A 16,743-nucleotide genomic window follows, 5' to 3' on the forward strand; every position below is an offset into this window, starting at 1 on the left:
CTAATTTACCCTAGGAAATAATTTGACATTGTCTTTATACAATAGATTTAACTGGTCTAGACATGGTGTGGTATATTGGGTTTCTCGTAATTTCAACATACAGCTTTACAGAACAAAATATTGTTAACATTTTAGGATCAGTGCCATAGGATTCCCACGGTAGCCAGCGTCTGTGACGACACCTGAGCTTACTAAAATGGCGCCCATAGAGTCATCGAACGTACTTCAACATATCCAATGTATTCTCCTGCCAGTAATCCATCTTGCTCTGTTGTAGAATCTTTGGTGTGCAGTAGCCTAGTAGAGTTTATTACCAGACTGTGTAATTCATTGTCATTGAAGAAACCCAGACAACAGATTTTGTTTTGATTTGTTTTTTAAGTGTAATAGAAATTGCAAAATAGTAGCCAATGTTGCCAACTATTTTAAATGGAAAGCAGCTAAAGCTCCAAAAGTCGCTAAGTTGGCAACACTACCGTCCACGTCACAGAAAAGGTAGACCTGAGCAGTCCTGCCCACTGCTGATTCTGGAAGTAATAATTCAGTATAATTAAGTGTGCTTGCAAAGCAGCACACTTATTGTTCTTCTTAAGTTTTATTATTATTTTTCCCGTCTCCCTAATTTTTTGTCAGCCCTAGCGCCTAGGCCCTTTGAGACAGAGACACCGTTCCAACTTTAAAACGTCCGTCAGTACCGTGTAAGTTGGTCGCGAAGATGACGTCAGGTGGGCGTGCCGTTCGTCCGCCATATTGGATTGAACAGAAAGCGAAACTAAATTTTCACAGGTCACAAATTTGGTCCGAACGCCACGAAACTTGACGTACATTATCCTTGGACCAAGCCTCACAAATGTTAGCGGAAGGATTTTTGATTTTCGAAAGCGTTTGCCCGTCACAGCCAAACGAAATCGGCGGTGAAGCTCCGAAACAGGAAGTCGTCCATATCTCAGGAACACTGTCACATATCGATACCAAATTTTGTATATGAACTGGGGACTCCAGTGTGAGGGTGCATAGGCAAAAAAAAAAAAAAAGAAATATTCCAAAAGTTTCCATCATTTGGCAAACCACCCACGGGTATTTGGTAACTCACACCATTCACCTTTTCACCATTCACCTTCTATCACAATGCCTTCCATGTATGCACAATGTCTCAGAGCAGACACAATGTCTCCAGGCAACCTTGCCCAATCATGAAATCCTTGCTCTGCCATGGGATAGTATGGACTTACTTAACTGAAATAGCAAGGAGAACAGTAGCTATATATAGCTTACATAATAGAGTTGTTTTCACATTGACGGTATTCAAATTAAATTTTTCATTATTGTTACATATCATGATGGGAGAGTATTATTAAAATGTTACAAGTATGCAAATGCATATGTTTACGGGCATTTAGGTTTTACTGTGTTGTTTTGTTGTAAAGACATGCAAGGCATGAACAGTGGTCGGCAGCACTCCATAGGCTACGTATTAATATGAATAGGTGTTTCTGTAAACCTAGGGATAATAAACAGCTATCTCTGTTACAAAAACGAGCTGGTAATCGCCATTGAAGAGGGTACTATGATAAAAAGATTGTTTTCCTAAAAGCATGGAGTTGACGAAAGAATAAACAATCAATGTCACGCTAATGTTAAATAGCCTAGAACTATCTGAACGCTAGGTGGCAACGTTGTATTACATTTCACTAGTGTAGCCTACTTGAAATACGGTGTGAGATTCCCAAGTAAGGAAGGTGCAAATATTATGTAATTTATCATGGGAAATTATTGGAAATGTTATTTCTTGTTTATTCTAATTGCAAACCACACACATCCATTCGAATCACACGCACACATTTAATACTGAAAGACTATCATTTTCGTTTTATTTGATGTTGCCTTAGCAACACAGCCTTCAGAGCAAAGATTCTAGAACAGGGCCAGAGAGACACGCTTTGAGTTTGTGGCCAAGAACCTAAAATATCGGTTTCCATGTGCTGGATGGTGTCGCCCTTTATGAAAGTAAGTGTTTTATACAGTTAACGTTACAGACATGTTGTAGTGGTCAACATAAATGTGCCCCTTCTGTTATTAGAATGCTAAGCGGAGAAGCATGCTTAGCAGATATTTAGTATCATTAATTTCTTGTGTGGCTAGCTATAGGGAGGAGGAGATGTGGTGCTATGTTGCTAATTGGGATTTATGTTGTTTAGCGTAATGCCATGGTCATTTGATATGAGATGCTTGCACTCGTAACTTATCTCACGCCATGTAACTTTAGGACTGCTATTTTTTTTTTACTAACAGTAATTCACGAAGCACTTTAGCCCTAAAAGTAGCACCTACGCCTGTGACGGCTTAAAAGAAGTGGCAAGGACTCCTAACGCGATGTTTTGAAATCGTCTACTATTGTCTACAGGAGCTTCCAATGTGAGGGAACTTGCATTGTAGGCATAACTAAGGGATGCAATAACACCACCAACAACCAAAACTAGCATACTCATTGTCAACATGTACATGAAATGTAACGTTTCATGTGGATCAAATTAAAATGTTTTCTTTGCAAACGTAAAGCATAGGCATATGGTGACAGATTAATTTATTAATGCTGCTGTGTGAATCACGGTAAGCTTTATGAAGTGGCCACTTCTTAATGGGACCCACTGTATGGAAGTGGGATAAGTAAAATAGAGATGTTTTAAATAAGATAAGGTTAATCAGAATTCTACGATATGCCCGCTTGACAACGGCAGAGATAGAACTGGCCTTTGGCCATAGCAACCATCCATTTAGAGCGACTGGCCTTCATAGCAACCAAAGATCTGAGCTGTGTTGCAATGTGAGGCAAAGTATAGAAAGGTGATGAAACATACAGAGACAGGTCAAGAAATATAGTGCAATGTAGACAGTAGTATACAGTTGATTTACAAACGGTGGTTTAGAGTAATATGAAGTATTCCTTTATTCTGAGATAGGCTACATCAATAGGCTCTCAAAACAACCCCAGGCTCACAAAACAATCCCAAACAGACAAATGGTCTTTATAGAGCAAATCCATATAGATTATTTGTCAAATAAACCAGTAAAACATAATTTGTGGGATGGAATATATAACATTCACACTCATAGCTCATATTTTTTTAAAATAAATCAGTGAAAAAGTATCCTGACAAACAAGTAGCTTTTAATGCCTTGGTCATATTTCATAATTTCAATTCCTCTGTAGGTTACCTGATAGCCCAGTTTGAGAGGCGCAAGACACGTGACATTATTTATTTTTGCAGCCAATCACTGCTGTCATTTTATTTTATTGATTTGATCTCAGTCATAGAAGCTAAATTCGAAGGCAGGCCAAAGGTAAAATCCAACGAATCACATTCAACCCGCAAGCCAATAGTTGAATAGCCCTCTCCTAGAGCTTTTGGGATATTGCCACTGCTCCAACACTGAAAGGCACCGTTACAATGCCTGGATCAAGCCAGGTTCAGCATAGCGTATGCCACTGTCTGCTCACGTTGCTGACCGGACCAGGGCAAGCACACTTTCGCAGTTCCCGCCGGAAATGCAGTCTAGTTTCTCCATTGACAACTGAAGTAGGCTATAAGGCATAAAATTGTAACTGTCCTTTGTAGACATAAAACCAGCTAAGACATGACTAAGTAATTGTATATGCTCATTTAGACAGCAAAAGTTCATGGGCCATCTATCTTCTTTTGATAAAAATGTGTTTTGTCTGCGATTTCACTACCTAACATCCAGGGGCGGAGCTAATGGTTCACTATAGGGGGTGCGACGATCTTTAGTGGGCCCCTATACTGTCGGTGTTTATCCCAAATTCATGTTTTTATTTAGTCCACTTCATATTGTGCTTATTAGAGGCTGATGCATTTGGTTTATGTCCTGATGACCTAGCCTACCGTTTAGTCTGTGCATCGGGGCAGCTTAGGCCTGCGACGATGCGAACTGTAGTGATTAGGCGCGCCTGCAGGTGTAGGCCTACGGCCGTACGCACTGTGCGTACCATCAGGCAACTCAACGAGAGAGAATTTCCCCTGTGTGTGTTCACACAAAGTTAGCCCACCATAACTTCCCAACTGCTTCACAACTGTGCAGTATCCCATTAACTGCTCGACAATAGGCTATTTACAATTTTCTTTCAAATTTGTAAACACGTTGTCAAAATCAACTTTAATGTACACACCTTTTGTATGAGCAGGAGAGGGAATAATAGCCTAACAAACGCACGCAGCAATTACAGACGTTGTGGGCTAGGCCAGGGGTTTCCAAACTTTTCCATGACAAGGCCCCCCAAATACCACAAGGTTCTGGCCAAGGACCCCCTTGATGTGTTATTAAACCCATCGACAATACTACGGCAAATCTAAAAATACATAAAGCTAATCCTAATAATTATTTTAGCCGCAAGCACTTCGCGATGGAGCATACAGTGTGTAAAAATTGCATTTTGGGGCTTTCTGCTATATGAGAGCTATCACTCTACTATTGATGGAAAATATAATGTTCAGATATGCAACAAACTAGATGTACCGCAGAGCGGTACAAAATATGACCGCCGCCCAGTCCAGCACATGTTTTCCACAAAAATAAGTCACGCTGAAAGGCATATATGATTCTAACTGTCTCACTGAATTGCATTATGCACACTCAATTCTCACTGGTATCTGCTAGACAACAAGTACCAAAACATGATTAGTTCATAGATTTCACATGTATACAACCCCACCCCCATCTTGCCTGGTCAAAATTCTGAGAAATTCTTGAATTGTGTGCATGTGTGCGTGTACATGTTTATGTTTATGTGTGTGTGGATGTGTGTGTGTGCGTGTGTGTGCATGTGCATGCATGCGTATATATGTCTACTGTGTGAGTATGTGTCATACGTACTGTAGGATTACTGTGAATGTATGTGTGTGCATGTGTATCTGTTTATGCACATGTGTGCATATGGAATGGGTTTACATGACCCCTGGAGGCAAACATACGCAAAAAATTGGTCATCCTAGGCCCTACGGTTCCTAAGATATTCACAGAAAACTGTGTCTGCCCTACTCTCCTTTCGGGGGGTCCAGTCCAGCGGGGGGGCTACAGATCAAAACGAAAAGCGATGGTTCCATGCTATCCATGTGGGGTTACATGCCCACCAAGTTTCGTGTACCCCGGTCTTTCAGTGTCCCGGGAATCCTTGTTGGTGTACGGTCACTAAATGTACACATACATTATTTTATTGTAAGGCCCCCATGAACGAAAGTCCAATTAAACTTGGCATGCATTCGAGGGTTTCATAATGATCCTACACTTTCAATTTCGTGCAGTTTTGACCATATCAGCCAGAGATATTGTGATGAAAACACCTAATGTTTTGTTTTTTAATTTTTAACTAGGTGGCGCTATACATGAAATAAGTGGTAATGGGTAAAAGAAAAAGAAAAAAAAAAAATCTGACTAAACCTACTGTATATGACTGCCGCTTCGCTGCGCGGCGGTCATAATTATTATAATGACATTGTATAAAAAACCCTCATAGTAATAGGTGTATTTTGATTTTTTCAAATGTATTTATTTGTTGCTTTTATTTTTCCTTCCAACTTGCTGAGGCCCCCCTGGCACCCCTTCGCGGCCCCCACTTTGAAAACCACTGGGCTAGGCTACTTGTTGCTTTCTTTTACTATGGTTGCCTGTTATCAACACACAATGTTAAGCTAATTCACTAACTCAAGACTTCAAGGCTATCATGGATATAAAACGTTTTTTGGAAACAATGAAAGGGTGGAGGTAGCAAAGGATGGAGGCAGCAAAACTAGAGGAGTTATTTCAGATGAACAAGGTAGGCAAAATGCTTGTCAAAACGTTTGTATCTGGATTATACTGAATAATGTTTACTGATGTTAAAGCACGAACGCTGTTTAAAGCCATAGCATACACAACGGTAAACTAGAACAAAACTAAAGGTAACTTTACCCTTTATAGGGCCGTATAAAGTTGTCCATATGAATAGGTCGTTATTAGGCGTTGTTGTTGTATATTGCATATGGATTTTGTACTACAGTAGGCTACTTTTTAGGTGACCAATGCACGAACGAAACCGGGAAACGGGCAAATATTATTAAGCCTTTCAATGTTTTGTTGCGCGCGGAGGGGTAGATGGTGCGCTTACCATTCATTCCTGCTGATGTGACTGCTGTTGTCACGGCAAGTGCACAGTATAGGCACAGTGTAGACTAGACCTACATGCTATGTCACTGATTTTCTGTAGGCTAATAAATGCAGCCTGTAGCATAGGCTACTTCGGCAAACCCAGACAGGTTGTGGCATCAGTTTCGCTTTTAAAACGCAACAGTGTAGCGAGAGGGAGAGTGCGGGCTATTTCATTTGCAGCATGACAGACCAACTCCCATTGTGAGCGCACTCTACGGACCAGTGGCATCTTTAGTAGGCCTAACATTTTTCATTATTATTTTCCCCAGCAATCAGTACAAATAAGCATCGGTAAATATAACAATTAATCAAGATAGATTTGGCCAAAAGTGGGCCCCCTTTGCGGTCGTGGGCCTGGAGCGACCCCCCCCCCCCCTTCCCTCCGCTTATGCTAACATGTGACCATTACATTACATTTGGCTGACGCATTTTTAGCCGAAGCGACTAACAACATGGTAAACAGTTTAAGTTTTAGAGCAATTCTCAACAATTTTAGGACAATTTAAAAAACATTAGAGTACAGTAAGAATAAGTGCATCAGTGAGTGCTGTTTTTAACAGTTACGTGTCAGTTTAAGACGGCTGGTGAGTGCTAGGATCAGTAAGACTTGTTGTAAGTGTTGCTATGAGAGGAGATGTTCTCTAAAGAGCTGGGTCTTCAGGAGTTTTTTGAAAATGGAGAAGGATGTCCCTGCCCTTGTAGGAACTGGCAGTGTGTTCCACCAACGAGGAACAACAGATGAGAAAAGTTTGGATTGGCTTGAGCGTACCGGTGGTAGAGCTAGACGTCGTTCGTCTGAGGAGCGCAGCGGTCTGGAGGTAGTGTATGTCTGTATGAGGGCATTCAAGTAGGTGGGAGCAGAACCGGAGATTTTCTCCAGCTTTCACCACCGCAGTCTTTATTAGTGCCATCTAATCATAACGTGAGCTGCACCATAGCTCTGGCTTAAACAGGCCATATAGCGCAGTCTGCACCATAGAACTGGCTTAAACAGGCCATATAGCGCAATCTGCACCATAGAACTGGCTTAAACAGGCCATATAGCGCAATCTGCACCATAGAGCTGGCTTAAACAGGCCATATAGCGCAATCTGCACCATAGAACTGGCTTAAACAGGCCATATAGCGCAACCTGCACCATAGAACTGGCTTAAACAGGCCATATAGCGCAACCTGCACCATAGAGCTGGCTTAAACAGGCGATATAGAAGGTTAGGAGATTAAATGCCAGCCGAAACTAAAAAACAGACCAGGCCTCTATTTGAGATTGGCCTTTATTTATCCAAACCTGTAGCAACACCAGTCGTGTAAAAGAGGCAGGCTATTTGGGACTCAGCTTTTATTTGAAGTTTTACGGTACAAACATTGAAGGGGTCTATATGGATAATATATATCCGGTGGTTGAACACTTTTGTATATAGGCTTCAAGTAGGCTAGTGAAATGCCCCATGTTGGGGAGATTCATTGACTATCTGACAATCTAACAGACAATCTCAATAATGCATTTTTTTACCGACATTAGCAGTTGATAATGTAAACAAAAAGCAGACAATTATAGGCTACACACAACACAGGTTACAATTTATGATGTGAAAAAGGGACAATGATGTGTCTTCTGATGATGTGTTAGGGACCAAAAAACGGAGTGTGCGGCACACTTAACTGCCCTCAAGTGTTCAGGTGTGTGTGAGCACAACGCTTACCTCAGGTACTTAACTGCCCTAAAGTGTTTACCTTTATGAGTGGCTGAATGATGACCGTACATGTCTTTTGAATGTGTGTGTGAGTACATGTATTTAGATGTAGTTTTTGCAACAGTAACTAGCACTAAGCTAATTCACAGCTACTGTAACTAGCACTAGGCTAACTCACTGTAACTAGCCCTAGGCTAACTCAGGGCTGCTGTAACTAGCATAAGGATAACTCACTGTAACTAGCATTAGGCTAACTCAGGGCTACTGTAACTAGCACTAGGTTAACTCACTGTAACTAGCATTAGGCTAACTCAGGGCTGCTGTAACTAGCATAAGGATAACTCACTGTAACTAGCATTAGGCTAACTCAGGGCTGCTGTAACTAGCACTAGGTTAACTCACTGTAACTACTCAGGCTACCTTTTGGAGAGCCACGTTCTGTCCCTTCTGGGACAATAAAGTTAATCTAATCTTAGCTACTCAGAAACAGGTGGGAACTACATGTAAATTTGCTACCCCTGTGACCATGACTACCCCAGACTACCCCCCTGTGACCATGACTACCCCCTGTGACCATGACTACTCCTGTGACCATGGCTTCTCTCCTTTGTGGATCCTCTGGTGTGCCTGTGTCCTGACTCAAGTATTTTCCACATTGTGAAACCCAGAGGCCTAGGGCTTCTCTCCTGTGTGGATCTTCTGGTGTCTCTTAAGACTACGTGTGTTACTAAAGGACTTAACACAGTCAGAACACCGATACGGCTTTTCTCCTGTGTGTGTGCGCTGATGCATGGTGACCTCTGACCTACTGCTAAAACTCTTCTTGCACATATTACACGGATATGGCTTTTCACCTGTGTGTGTCTGGTAGTGTTTATACAAGTACAAGTACAAGGAAGTTTATTGTCACATGCATATAGTTACTGGAAGTAAGAAATGCAGTGAAATTATGTCTGGTGTCAGCCTATTTGTGCAAAGTGGGGGTAAAAAAAGTGCAGTAGAAGAGGGGTTTAGTAGATTAAGTGGCAAGGGCTGCATAAAAAAGGTGGGGGAGGATTGGGATTGGGTGGGGGCACCAACAAGGAGCACCCAAGAGCAGTTATTGAGAACAAACAAGCGACTGAAAGCCTTCCCACAGACAGAGCACTGGAACGGCTTTTCTCCTGTGTGTGAGAGCTGATGGAGAGTGACGTATGCCTTACTACTGAAACTCTTTCCGCAGACAGAGCACTGATATGGCCTCTCTCGTGTGTGGACCCTCTGGTGTTCCTTCAGACCAGAGCTTTGTCTAAAGGCCTTTCCGCAGTCAGAGCACTGATAGGGCTTTTCTCCTGTGTGTGTGCGCTGATGCATGATCAGCTCTGACGGAGTCTTGAAACTCTTCCCGCACGTAGTGCACTGGTATGGCCTCTCTCCTGTGTGGATCCTCTGGTGCATCTTAAGGTTACGTGTGTTGCTGAAGGCCTTTCTGCAGTCAGAGCACTGATTCAGCTCTTCTCCTGTGTGCGCACGCTGGTGTGTGGTGAGCTCTGACCTAGTCCTGCAACTGTTCTGGCATATGTTGCACGGAAACGGCTTCTCACCTGTGTGTGTCATGTAGGCAAGGCAATTTATTTATATTGCGCATTTCATACCCCAGGTAGACACAATGTGCTTTACATAGCTACGGCATAAAACAGGTATAAAACATATCACAAGTATAAAATATAAACAGGTATAAAACATATCACAAGTATAAAATATATCACAGTAGTAGAATAAGGAAACGGCTTCTCACCTGTGTGTCATGTAGTGCACGGAAACGGCTTCTCACCTGTGTGTGTCATGAGGTGGTTGAGAATAGACGAGCGACTAAAGGACTTCCCGCAGGCGGCGCAGCGATGCGGCTTTTCTCCTGTGTGCGTGCGCTGATGCGAGGTCATCGCAGGCTTCGTCCTGAAACGCTTCCCGCACGTGGTGCACTCATGTGGCTTCTCTCCTGTGTGGATCCTCAGGTGAGATTTGAGGTCACTCTTACGGACAGTCTTCCCACACTCAGCACAGTGATGGACCTTTTTCCTAGTACGGCTGATCTCCTCTGTGTCCATTTAGTGATGGTTCGCAAGAAAAGAAGGTTGAGAAAACATTTTGAAAAACACTAATAATTATTTTTATTATTGTAAAGATATTTTACCTCAAAAATGCCATAATACAAAAAAACTAATGAGCAGCTTACTTGTAGGAGAGGTGTCTGTGGCCATATTCTGTTATACTTGTAGGAGAGGTGTCTTTGTGGCAATATTCTCTTAAATCAGATTCTTCCTCTGGTATCACTTCCATCAGTGGAGACTTGCGGTTAAAGGATGCTGCTGTTTCAGTCTCACAGTCATGGTCTAGTCCAAACAGGCATTCTTCTTTGCCCCCCTCTTGCACACAGTCATGGTCTAGTCCAAACAGGCATTCTTCTTTGCCCCCCTCTTGCACACAGTCATGGTCTAGTCCAAAGTCTTCTTTCCTCACCTCATGTACTGGCGTAGGCAGCAGAGTTGGTTCAGTGTGTCCTGACATTTCACACTAGTTCCGTTTTGTATAACAAATCCAGTCAAACTTCTCATCAATGAAAGAGTTAAATAGCAAACAATACACATTAAGTATAATCTTATTGATAATTACACTTATAATCTTTATAGCATCCCAGCACCTACTTTATAATTACACATAATCTTTAGAGTATCCCAGTACCTACTTGTAAACATAGGAGTTCAGAAGTCTGACATTGGTGTGTGGTGTTGATATTATGCCTCTTCTGCCCCACCCATTAGATTCAGATCTAACCAATCACCTCTTCTGTCCTAACCATTAGATTCAGATCTAACCAATCGCCTCTTCTGTCCTACCCATTAGATTCAGATCTAACCAATCGATTGTAGGAGCTTTTGGAATGTAAACTAGATTGGAAGGCATTCATGTGTATGAGCCCTGTTTACACGTGTGATGGGCCTCAGATGGAGCCTGAAACAATGTTAGGGAGGGGGTGGAGGTGTGAAAGTGGTTGGGGGGCAACAAAGAAAGCTTCCATTCTTCCTTAAAGCCTGTGTTGCAGGTTAACCACCACTGTTGATTAATGGGTACATAAAGCACTCAATATATGTATATCATTTTTAAAAATGTCTCCAAATGGTGTTAAATGCCAGTTTTTGTTGTTTTTAGCATTAGCGGGTTTTTTGTACGCAATTCGGTGATGACGTCACATTGGGGACTACTTGATCTGCGCTTCATTCATTTTAATGCATTTCAATGGACATCGCGGTTACACTTTCAACATAAAGTTTGTATATTTACACTTCGAATTTCGTCACAGCATTTATATCACAGCTACCCTATGATCTACCAATGGTAATAACGGTGCCTGATGTCAATTTAGTAATTTTTCTGAATTTCGAGGTCTCGTTTGGAGGGTATGTTTTACATTCATTCCTATGGGAAACGGTCATGGTTACACTTTCAACATAAAGTTTGTATATTTACACTTCAATTTCGTTACAGCATTTATATGACAACGACCCTATGGTCTAATAAAGATAACAATGTCTTCCAATTTTAGTTTAATGCAATTTTCTGAATTTGAGAGGCCTCGTTATGAGGCTACATAATGCACCTATTCAGTTCAATGTATTATGCTTATAACATTACGACACTTTTTTTGTTACTGTCAGTGAACAGCACCGAATGAAAGTCAACATTTTCTTTATATCTAGTGATAGTGATCATGTCGTTAGTTCAGATAAGTAGGCTACCGGGCAAACTTAGTCAGAAGATCAGAATATGAAGCATCATGATAGCTAGCTGGGCTAACTTTTTAGTCCCACCTGTGAGCCACCCCATTTACTAGCTTCTAGCCGCCGCCGATTAGGCTGGTCGTGTCTTCAGCATGAATATTTTCAATAACTACTGCTCGTGATTGATTGCCATTGACATCGTCAGGGTACGGCTTACCAAAGAAGGAGATAATATGGGCAAGTCGCAGTTTTGCAGGTGCTTGTGTGGGCTGTGCCGTCCCGATGGAAACTGTGGTGGAGAGCTGTAGTAACTAGTTCTAGGGAAGCGAGTGCATTTTGGCCGCTGGTCGAGGAGCTCCCCTATGACCAGCATATGACATGATCTATCTAGCTATCTATCTACCTGTCTATATACATATCTAGGCTATCTATAGCCTATCTATTTATCTATAATCTGCGCTATCTATTTATCTATAATCTGCGCTGTCTACTGCTGAACAATCCCTTACTCGTCTCTCTTTACGTCTCCTCTCTCGTTATTCTCAAGGGTCTCAAGGTGGGCTTTGGTCTGTAGTCTCCCCAAGGTGACGTAATGCAATGCATTGTGGGGAAAGGAGAATCACTTCAAACGCTGTGAAATAGTACCTGCTTTTTTTTTTATTATATTCCGTTTTGTGATACCCAACAACATCAAATACAATGGATAACAGTTTAAATGTTTATTATCAACAAGCAAATTGTGCAAATTCGTTGGAAAATGAACCCTGCAACACGGCCTTTAAAGCATTTCCTACTCCATGCATGTGCTCTGGACTTTATTTATAGTCATTTGTATCATTACTGTATATTTACTTTATTTATAGTCATTTGTATCGTTGCTGTATATTTACCTTATTTATAGTTGTTTGTATCGTTGCTGTCTATTTACTGCATGTGCTATAGGCTTTATTTATAGGTACATTTGCTGTACATTAGTACTTTATTTATAGGTACATTTGCTGTACATTAGTACTTTGTCTGTGTGTATGAGTGTTTCTGTTCTAAAACAAAGATTAGACGAGGACAGAGATTAAGAATGATACTGTAGGATGATTGACAAGCAAGCAACATGGAACTGATTTTTTTGTTGCAAATTCACACAGGGCATCATCAGTTTGTTTCATATAACTTGGCCTCTGTTCTGTCTTGTGTAGAATGATGAGCTTGTCTGCTTCCGAGACGTGAAGCCGGGAGCCCCTCATCACTATTTAGTGATCCCGCGAGAGCATGTGGGCAACTGCAAGTCACTGAGAAAAGAGCACATCCAGCTGGGTAAGAGCACATGCCGCTGGGTTAGAGCACATGCAGCTGGGTTAGAGCACATGCAGCTGGGTAACATGCTGCTGGGTTAGAGCACATGCAGCTGGGTAAATATGCCGCTGGGTTAGAGCACATACAGCTGGGTTAGAGCACATGCCGCTGGGTTAGAGCACATGCAGCTGGGTTAGAGCACATCCCGCTGGGTAAATATGCAGCTGGGTTAGAGCACATGCAGCTGGGTTAGAGCGCATGCAGCTGGGTTAGAGCACATGCCGCTGGGTTAGAGTACATGCAGCTGGGTTAGAGCAGTGTTTCCCAAACTTTTTTTCTGGGGACCCACTTTGTAAAAATGACAGACCATCGCGACCCATTACACCTCAAATCTACCCTGCAACCACCAATATTGTTTTAGGCCACAGGTTCTCCAACTTTTCTATGCCTTCCCCAACCATACATTGCTATAGGATCTAGATAGATAGATCCTGCTTTTAACACTGTTGTGTTGCATTTTGAGCACCATCAGCGTGAACAATTGGAAATGACTACTGAAAAGACACGTTTTAATGCGCACCCGAGAGTTTGGGGAAATTCTCGCTTATTGCACAGTCGTCATTCGTCAGCATAGTAAGCTGTTCCTGTATTTCTAAAATAAAATGTTGTAGGCTACGTTGCGTTGCAGACAAATGGGTCCATAACACTGTGGATGTCAATTCCGATGTAAACAGCAAATAACTGAAGTCGGTATATTGTATTGTTGTATTATATTATATTGTATAGTCGTTATATCAGAACAAGAGGCTTTTGCGCAATAGCCGGAAGAATGCACCTTTACTTTGGAGTTAGCTAGGTAGAAAACAAGAGGAATAGTGTTTAAAATGTCCATTGAAATTGTAGCCTATATAATGCACTGTTGTGCATTTTAAATCAGAAATAAGAATGTGAGGAGGTTGCTATTAACTTTAAAAATTGCATCTACAATCGAAACTATCTACATCCAAATTGAATGGCTTTATGTCCGGTCTATGGATGTCTGCTTTAGTTGACAGCACGGTCACTAGATTTTAATCGGTAAAGTTGAGGAGCTGGTATCTGTTAATGTTCGTGCATGTCCCTTGTAGTTTGCAACTGCGAGGTACATGGCAGGCGCCCCACAGAACGGTTTCATTTTGAGAGGTAGATATCCATGCTCTGGCTCCCCTCTGCGATGCGTTAGGCCCCCCAGTTTCATGCGCCAGTTTCATGAGTTTTTGACAAACAAAACCGTGACTGAACAAACTACATCCTAATAGAAAACTGTTAGCTTTCCTGGTATCAAATGACAAATGGTATCAGTTAGGCCTATAACACAACAAATTGTGCTGGCGACCCAAACAAAATCTCCTGCGACCCACCCGTGGGTCGCGACCCAGACTTTGGGAAACGCTGGGTAAGAGCACATGCCGCTGGGTAAATATGCCGCTGGGTAAGAGCAGCTGGGTAAACATGCCGCTGGGTAAATATGCTGCTGGGTAAACATGCCGCTGGGTAAATATGCCGCTGGGTAAGAGCAGCTGGGTAACAATAATAATAATAATACATTTTATTTAAAGGCGCCTTTCTTGGCACTCAAGGACACCGTACATACAAATATAAAATATAAAAAAAAAAACAACAAAAGAAGAAAAAACAGAAACAAAACAAAACAAACAAAATAACATCATATGGAATAAGCAGTTTTAAAAAAGATGTGTTTTGAGTTGTGATTTGAAATGGGGAATGGATCAATGTTTCTAAGTTGGGGTGGTAGTGAATTCCAGAGATGGGGCAGAGCAGAGCTGCTGAATGCTCCACATGGTGGTAAGGCGACTGGGGACAGACAGGTGGGAATGCTCCCCACATGGTGGTGGGAGCGGGCTGTGGGGACAGACAGGTGGGAATGCTCTGCTCCCCATGGTGGTAAGACGGGCGGTGGGGACAGACAGGTGGGAATGCTCTGCTCCACATGGTGGTAAGGGGGGGACAGACAGGTGGGAATGCTCTGACATGGTGGTAAGATGCTCTGGGGACAGACAGGTGGGAATGCTGGGTGGTAAGACAGGCGGTGGGGACAGACAGGTGTGAATGCTCTGCTCCACATGGTGGTAAGACGGGCGGTGGGGACAGACAGGTGTGAATGCTCTGCTCCACATGGTGGTAAGACGGGCGGTGGGGACAGACAGGTGGGAATGCTCTGCTCCACATGGTGGTAAGATGGGCTGTGGGGACAGACAGGTGTATGGAGGAAGAGGATCTTAGAGAGCGGGAGGGAGTGGGAACATGGAGGAGATCAGACAAATATGGAGGGGCGAGGTTGTGAATGGCCTTGAAAGTAAACAGGAGGACTTTAAATTGGATGCGGAACTGAACCGGGAGCCAGTGGAGCTGATGGAGGACGGGAGTGATGTGGTGAATGGAGGGGGTTCGAGTTATGATGCGGGCAGCTGAATTCTGGACTAGTTGAAGTTTATGGAGGGATTTGTGGGGGAGGCCGAAAAGGAGAGAGTTGCAGTAATCAAGACGGGAAGTGACGAGACTGTGGACAAGAATGGCAGCAGTGTGGGGGGTTAGGGAGGGGCGGAGGCGATTGATATTACGTAGGTGGAAGTAAGCAGACCGAGTGATATTATTGATGTGGGATTGAAAGGATAGTGTGCTGTCAAGGATGACACCCAGACTCTTAACCTGAGGGGAGGGTGAAACAGAGGAGTTATCAATAGAAAGAGAAAAGCTGTCTGTTTTGGGTAGAGTGGACTTAGTACCAATGACGAGGACCTCGGTTTTGTTACTGTTTAGTTTAAGGACGTTTTGGGTGAACCAGGTTTTTATTTCAGAGATGCAATCAGTAAGGGAGGTGGGTGGGAGAGTGGACGAAGGGTTGCTGGAGAGGTAGAGCTGGGTGTCATCTGCATAACAGTGGAAATTAATGTTGAATTTGCAAAAGATATTGCCGAGGGGAAGGAGGTAGATGATGAAGAGTAGGGGCCCCAGGACAGAGCCCTGGGGCACACCTGAAGTGACGGAGGAGGGGATGGATTTAAGGGACTTAAGTTGAATGAACTGAGTGCGGCCAGAGAGGTAGGATGTGAACCAGTTGAACGGAGTGTGGGTGATGCCAATGGAAGACAGCCTGTTGAGGAGGGTGGTGTGACAAATGGTATCAAAGGCTGCACTCAGGTCAGGAGGATGAGGATGGTGAGGAGTCCAGAATCAGCTGCCATAAGGAGGTCATTGGTAATTTTAATAAGGGCTGTTTCAGTGCTGTGGAGTGGGCGGAAACTGGACTGGAACTGTTCATACAGGTTATTATTGGATAAGTGAGAATGGAGTTGGGTGGCAACTGTTTTTTCAAGGATTTTGGAGATGAAGGGTAGATTGGATATAGGACGGAAGTTGTTAAAGTCAGAGGGGTCAGCACCAGGTTTTTTCAAAATTGGGGTTATGGCAGCAGTTTTGAAGGATGTAGGGACAGTTCCAGTGGTGAGAGAGGAGTGGATAATGGCAGAAATGAGGGGGGCAAGGGAGGGGAGGCTGGCTTTAACAAGTTGTGTGGGGAGGGGGTCAAGTTGACAGGTGGATGGTTTGGCTTTCTGAATGAGTCCTGTGATTTCTAAGAGAGTGGGGAGCTGGAAGGAAGAAAAAGAGTGTGTGGAAGGGTGAGAGTCGGCTGGGATGCTGAGGAGAGAGGAGTCGGCTGGGATGCTGAGGAGAGGAGTCGGCTGGGATGCTGAGGAGAGGAGTCGGCTGGGATGCTGAGGAGAGGAGTCGGCTGGGAT

At 43.0% G+C, this 16,743-nt stretch overlaps 1 protein-coding gene across 5 annotated transcripts in view; it reads left to right on the forward strand.

The window, feature by feature from the left end:
- si:dkey-25e12.3 (adenosine 5'-monophosphoramidase HINT3) overlaps positions 1-16,743 on the forward strand; it is a 49,275-nt gene that overhangs the window by 19,873 nt on the left and 12,659 nt on the right. For all 5 annotated transcript variants that reach the window (XM_048250273.1, XM_048250274.1, XM_048250272.1 and 2 more), the window contains exon 2: positions 12,847-12,964. In XM_048250273.1, the coding sequence (XP_048106230.1) occupies positions 12,847-12,964 (118 nt within the window). The remainder of the gene's footprint in view (positions 1-12,846; positions 12,965-16,743) is intronic.

This window comes from Alosa alosa, chromosome 8 (assembly GCF_017589495.1).
Source record: "Alosa alosa isolate M-15738 ecotype Scorff River chromosome 8, AALO_Geno_1.1, whole genome shotgun sequence".
NCBI lineage: Eukaryota > Metazoa > Chordata > Actinopteri > Clupeiformes > Clupeidae > Alosa > Alosa alosa.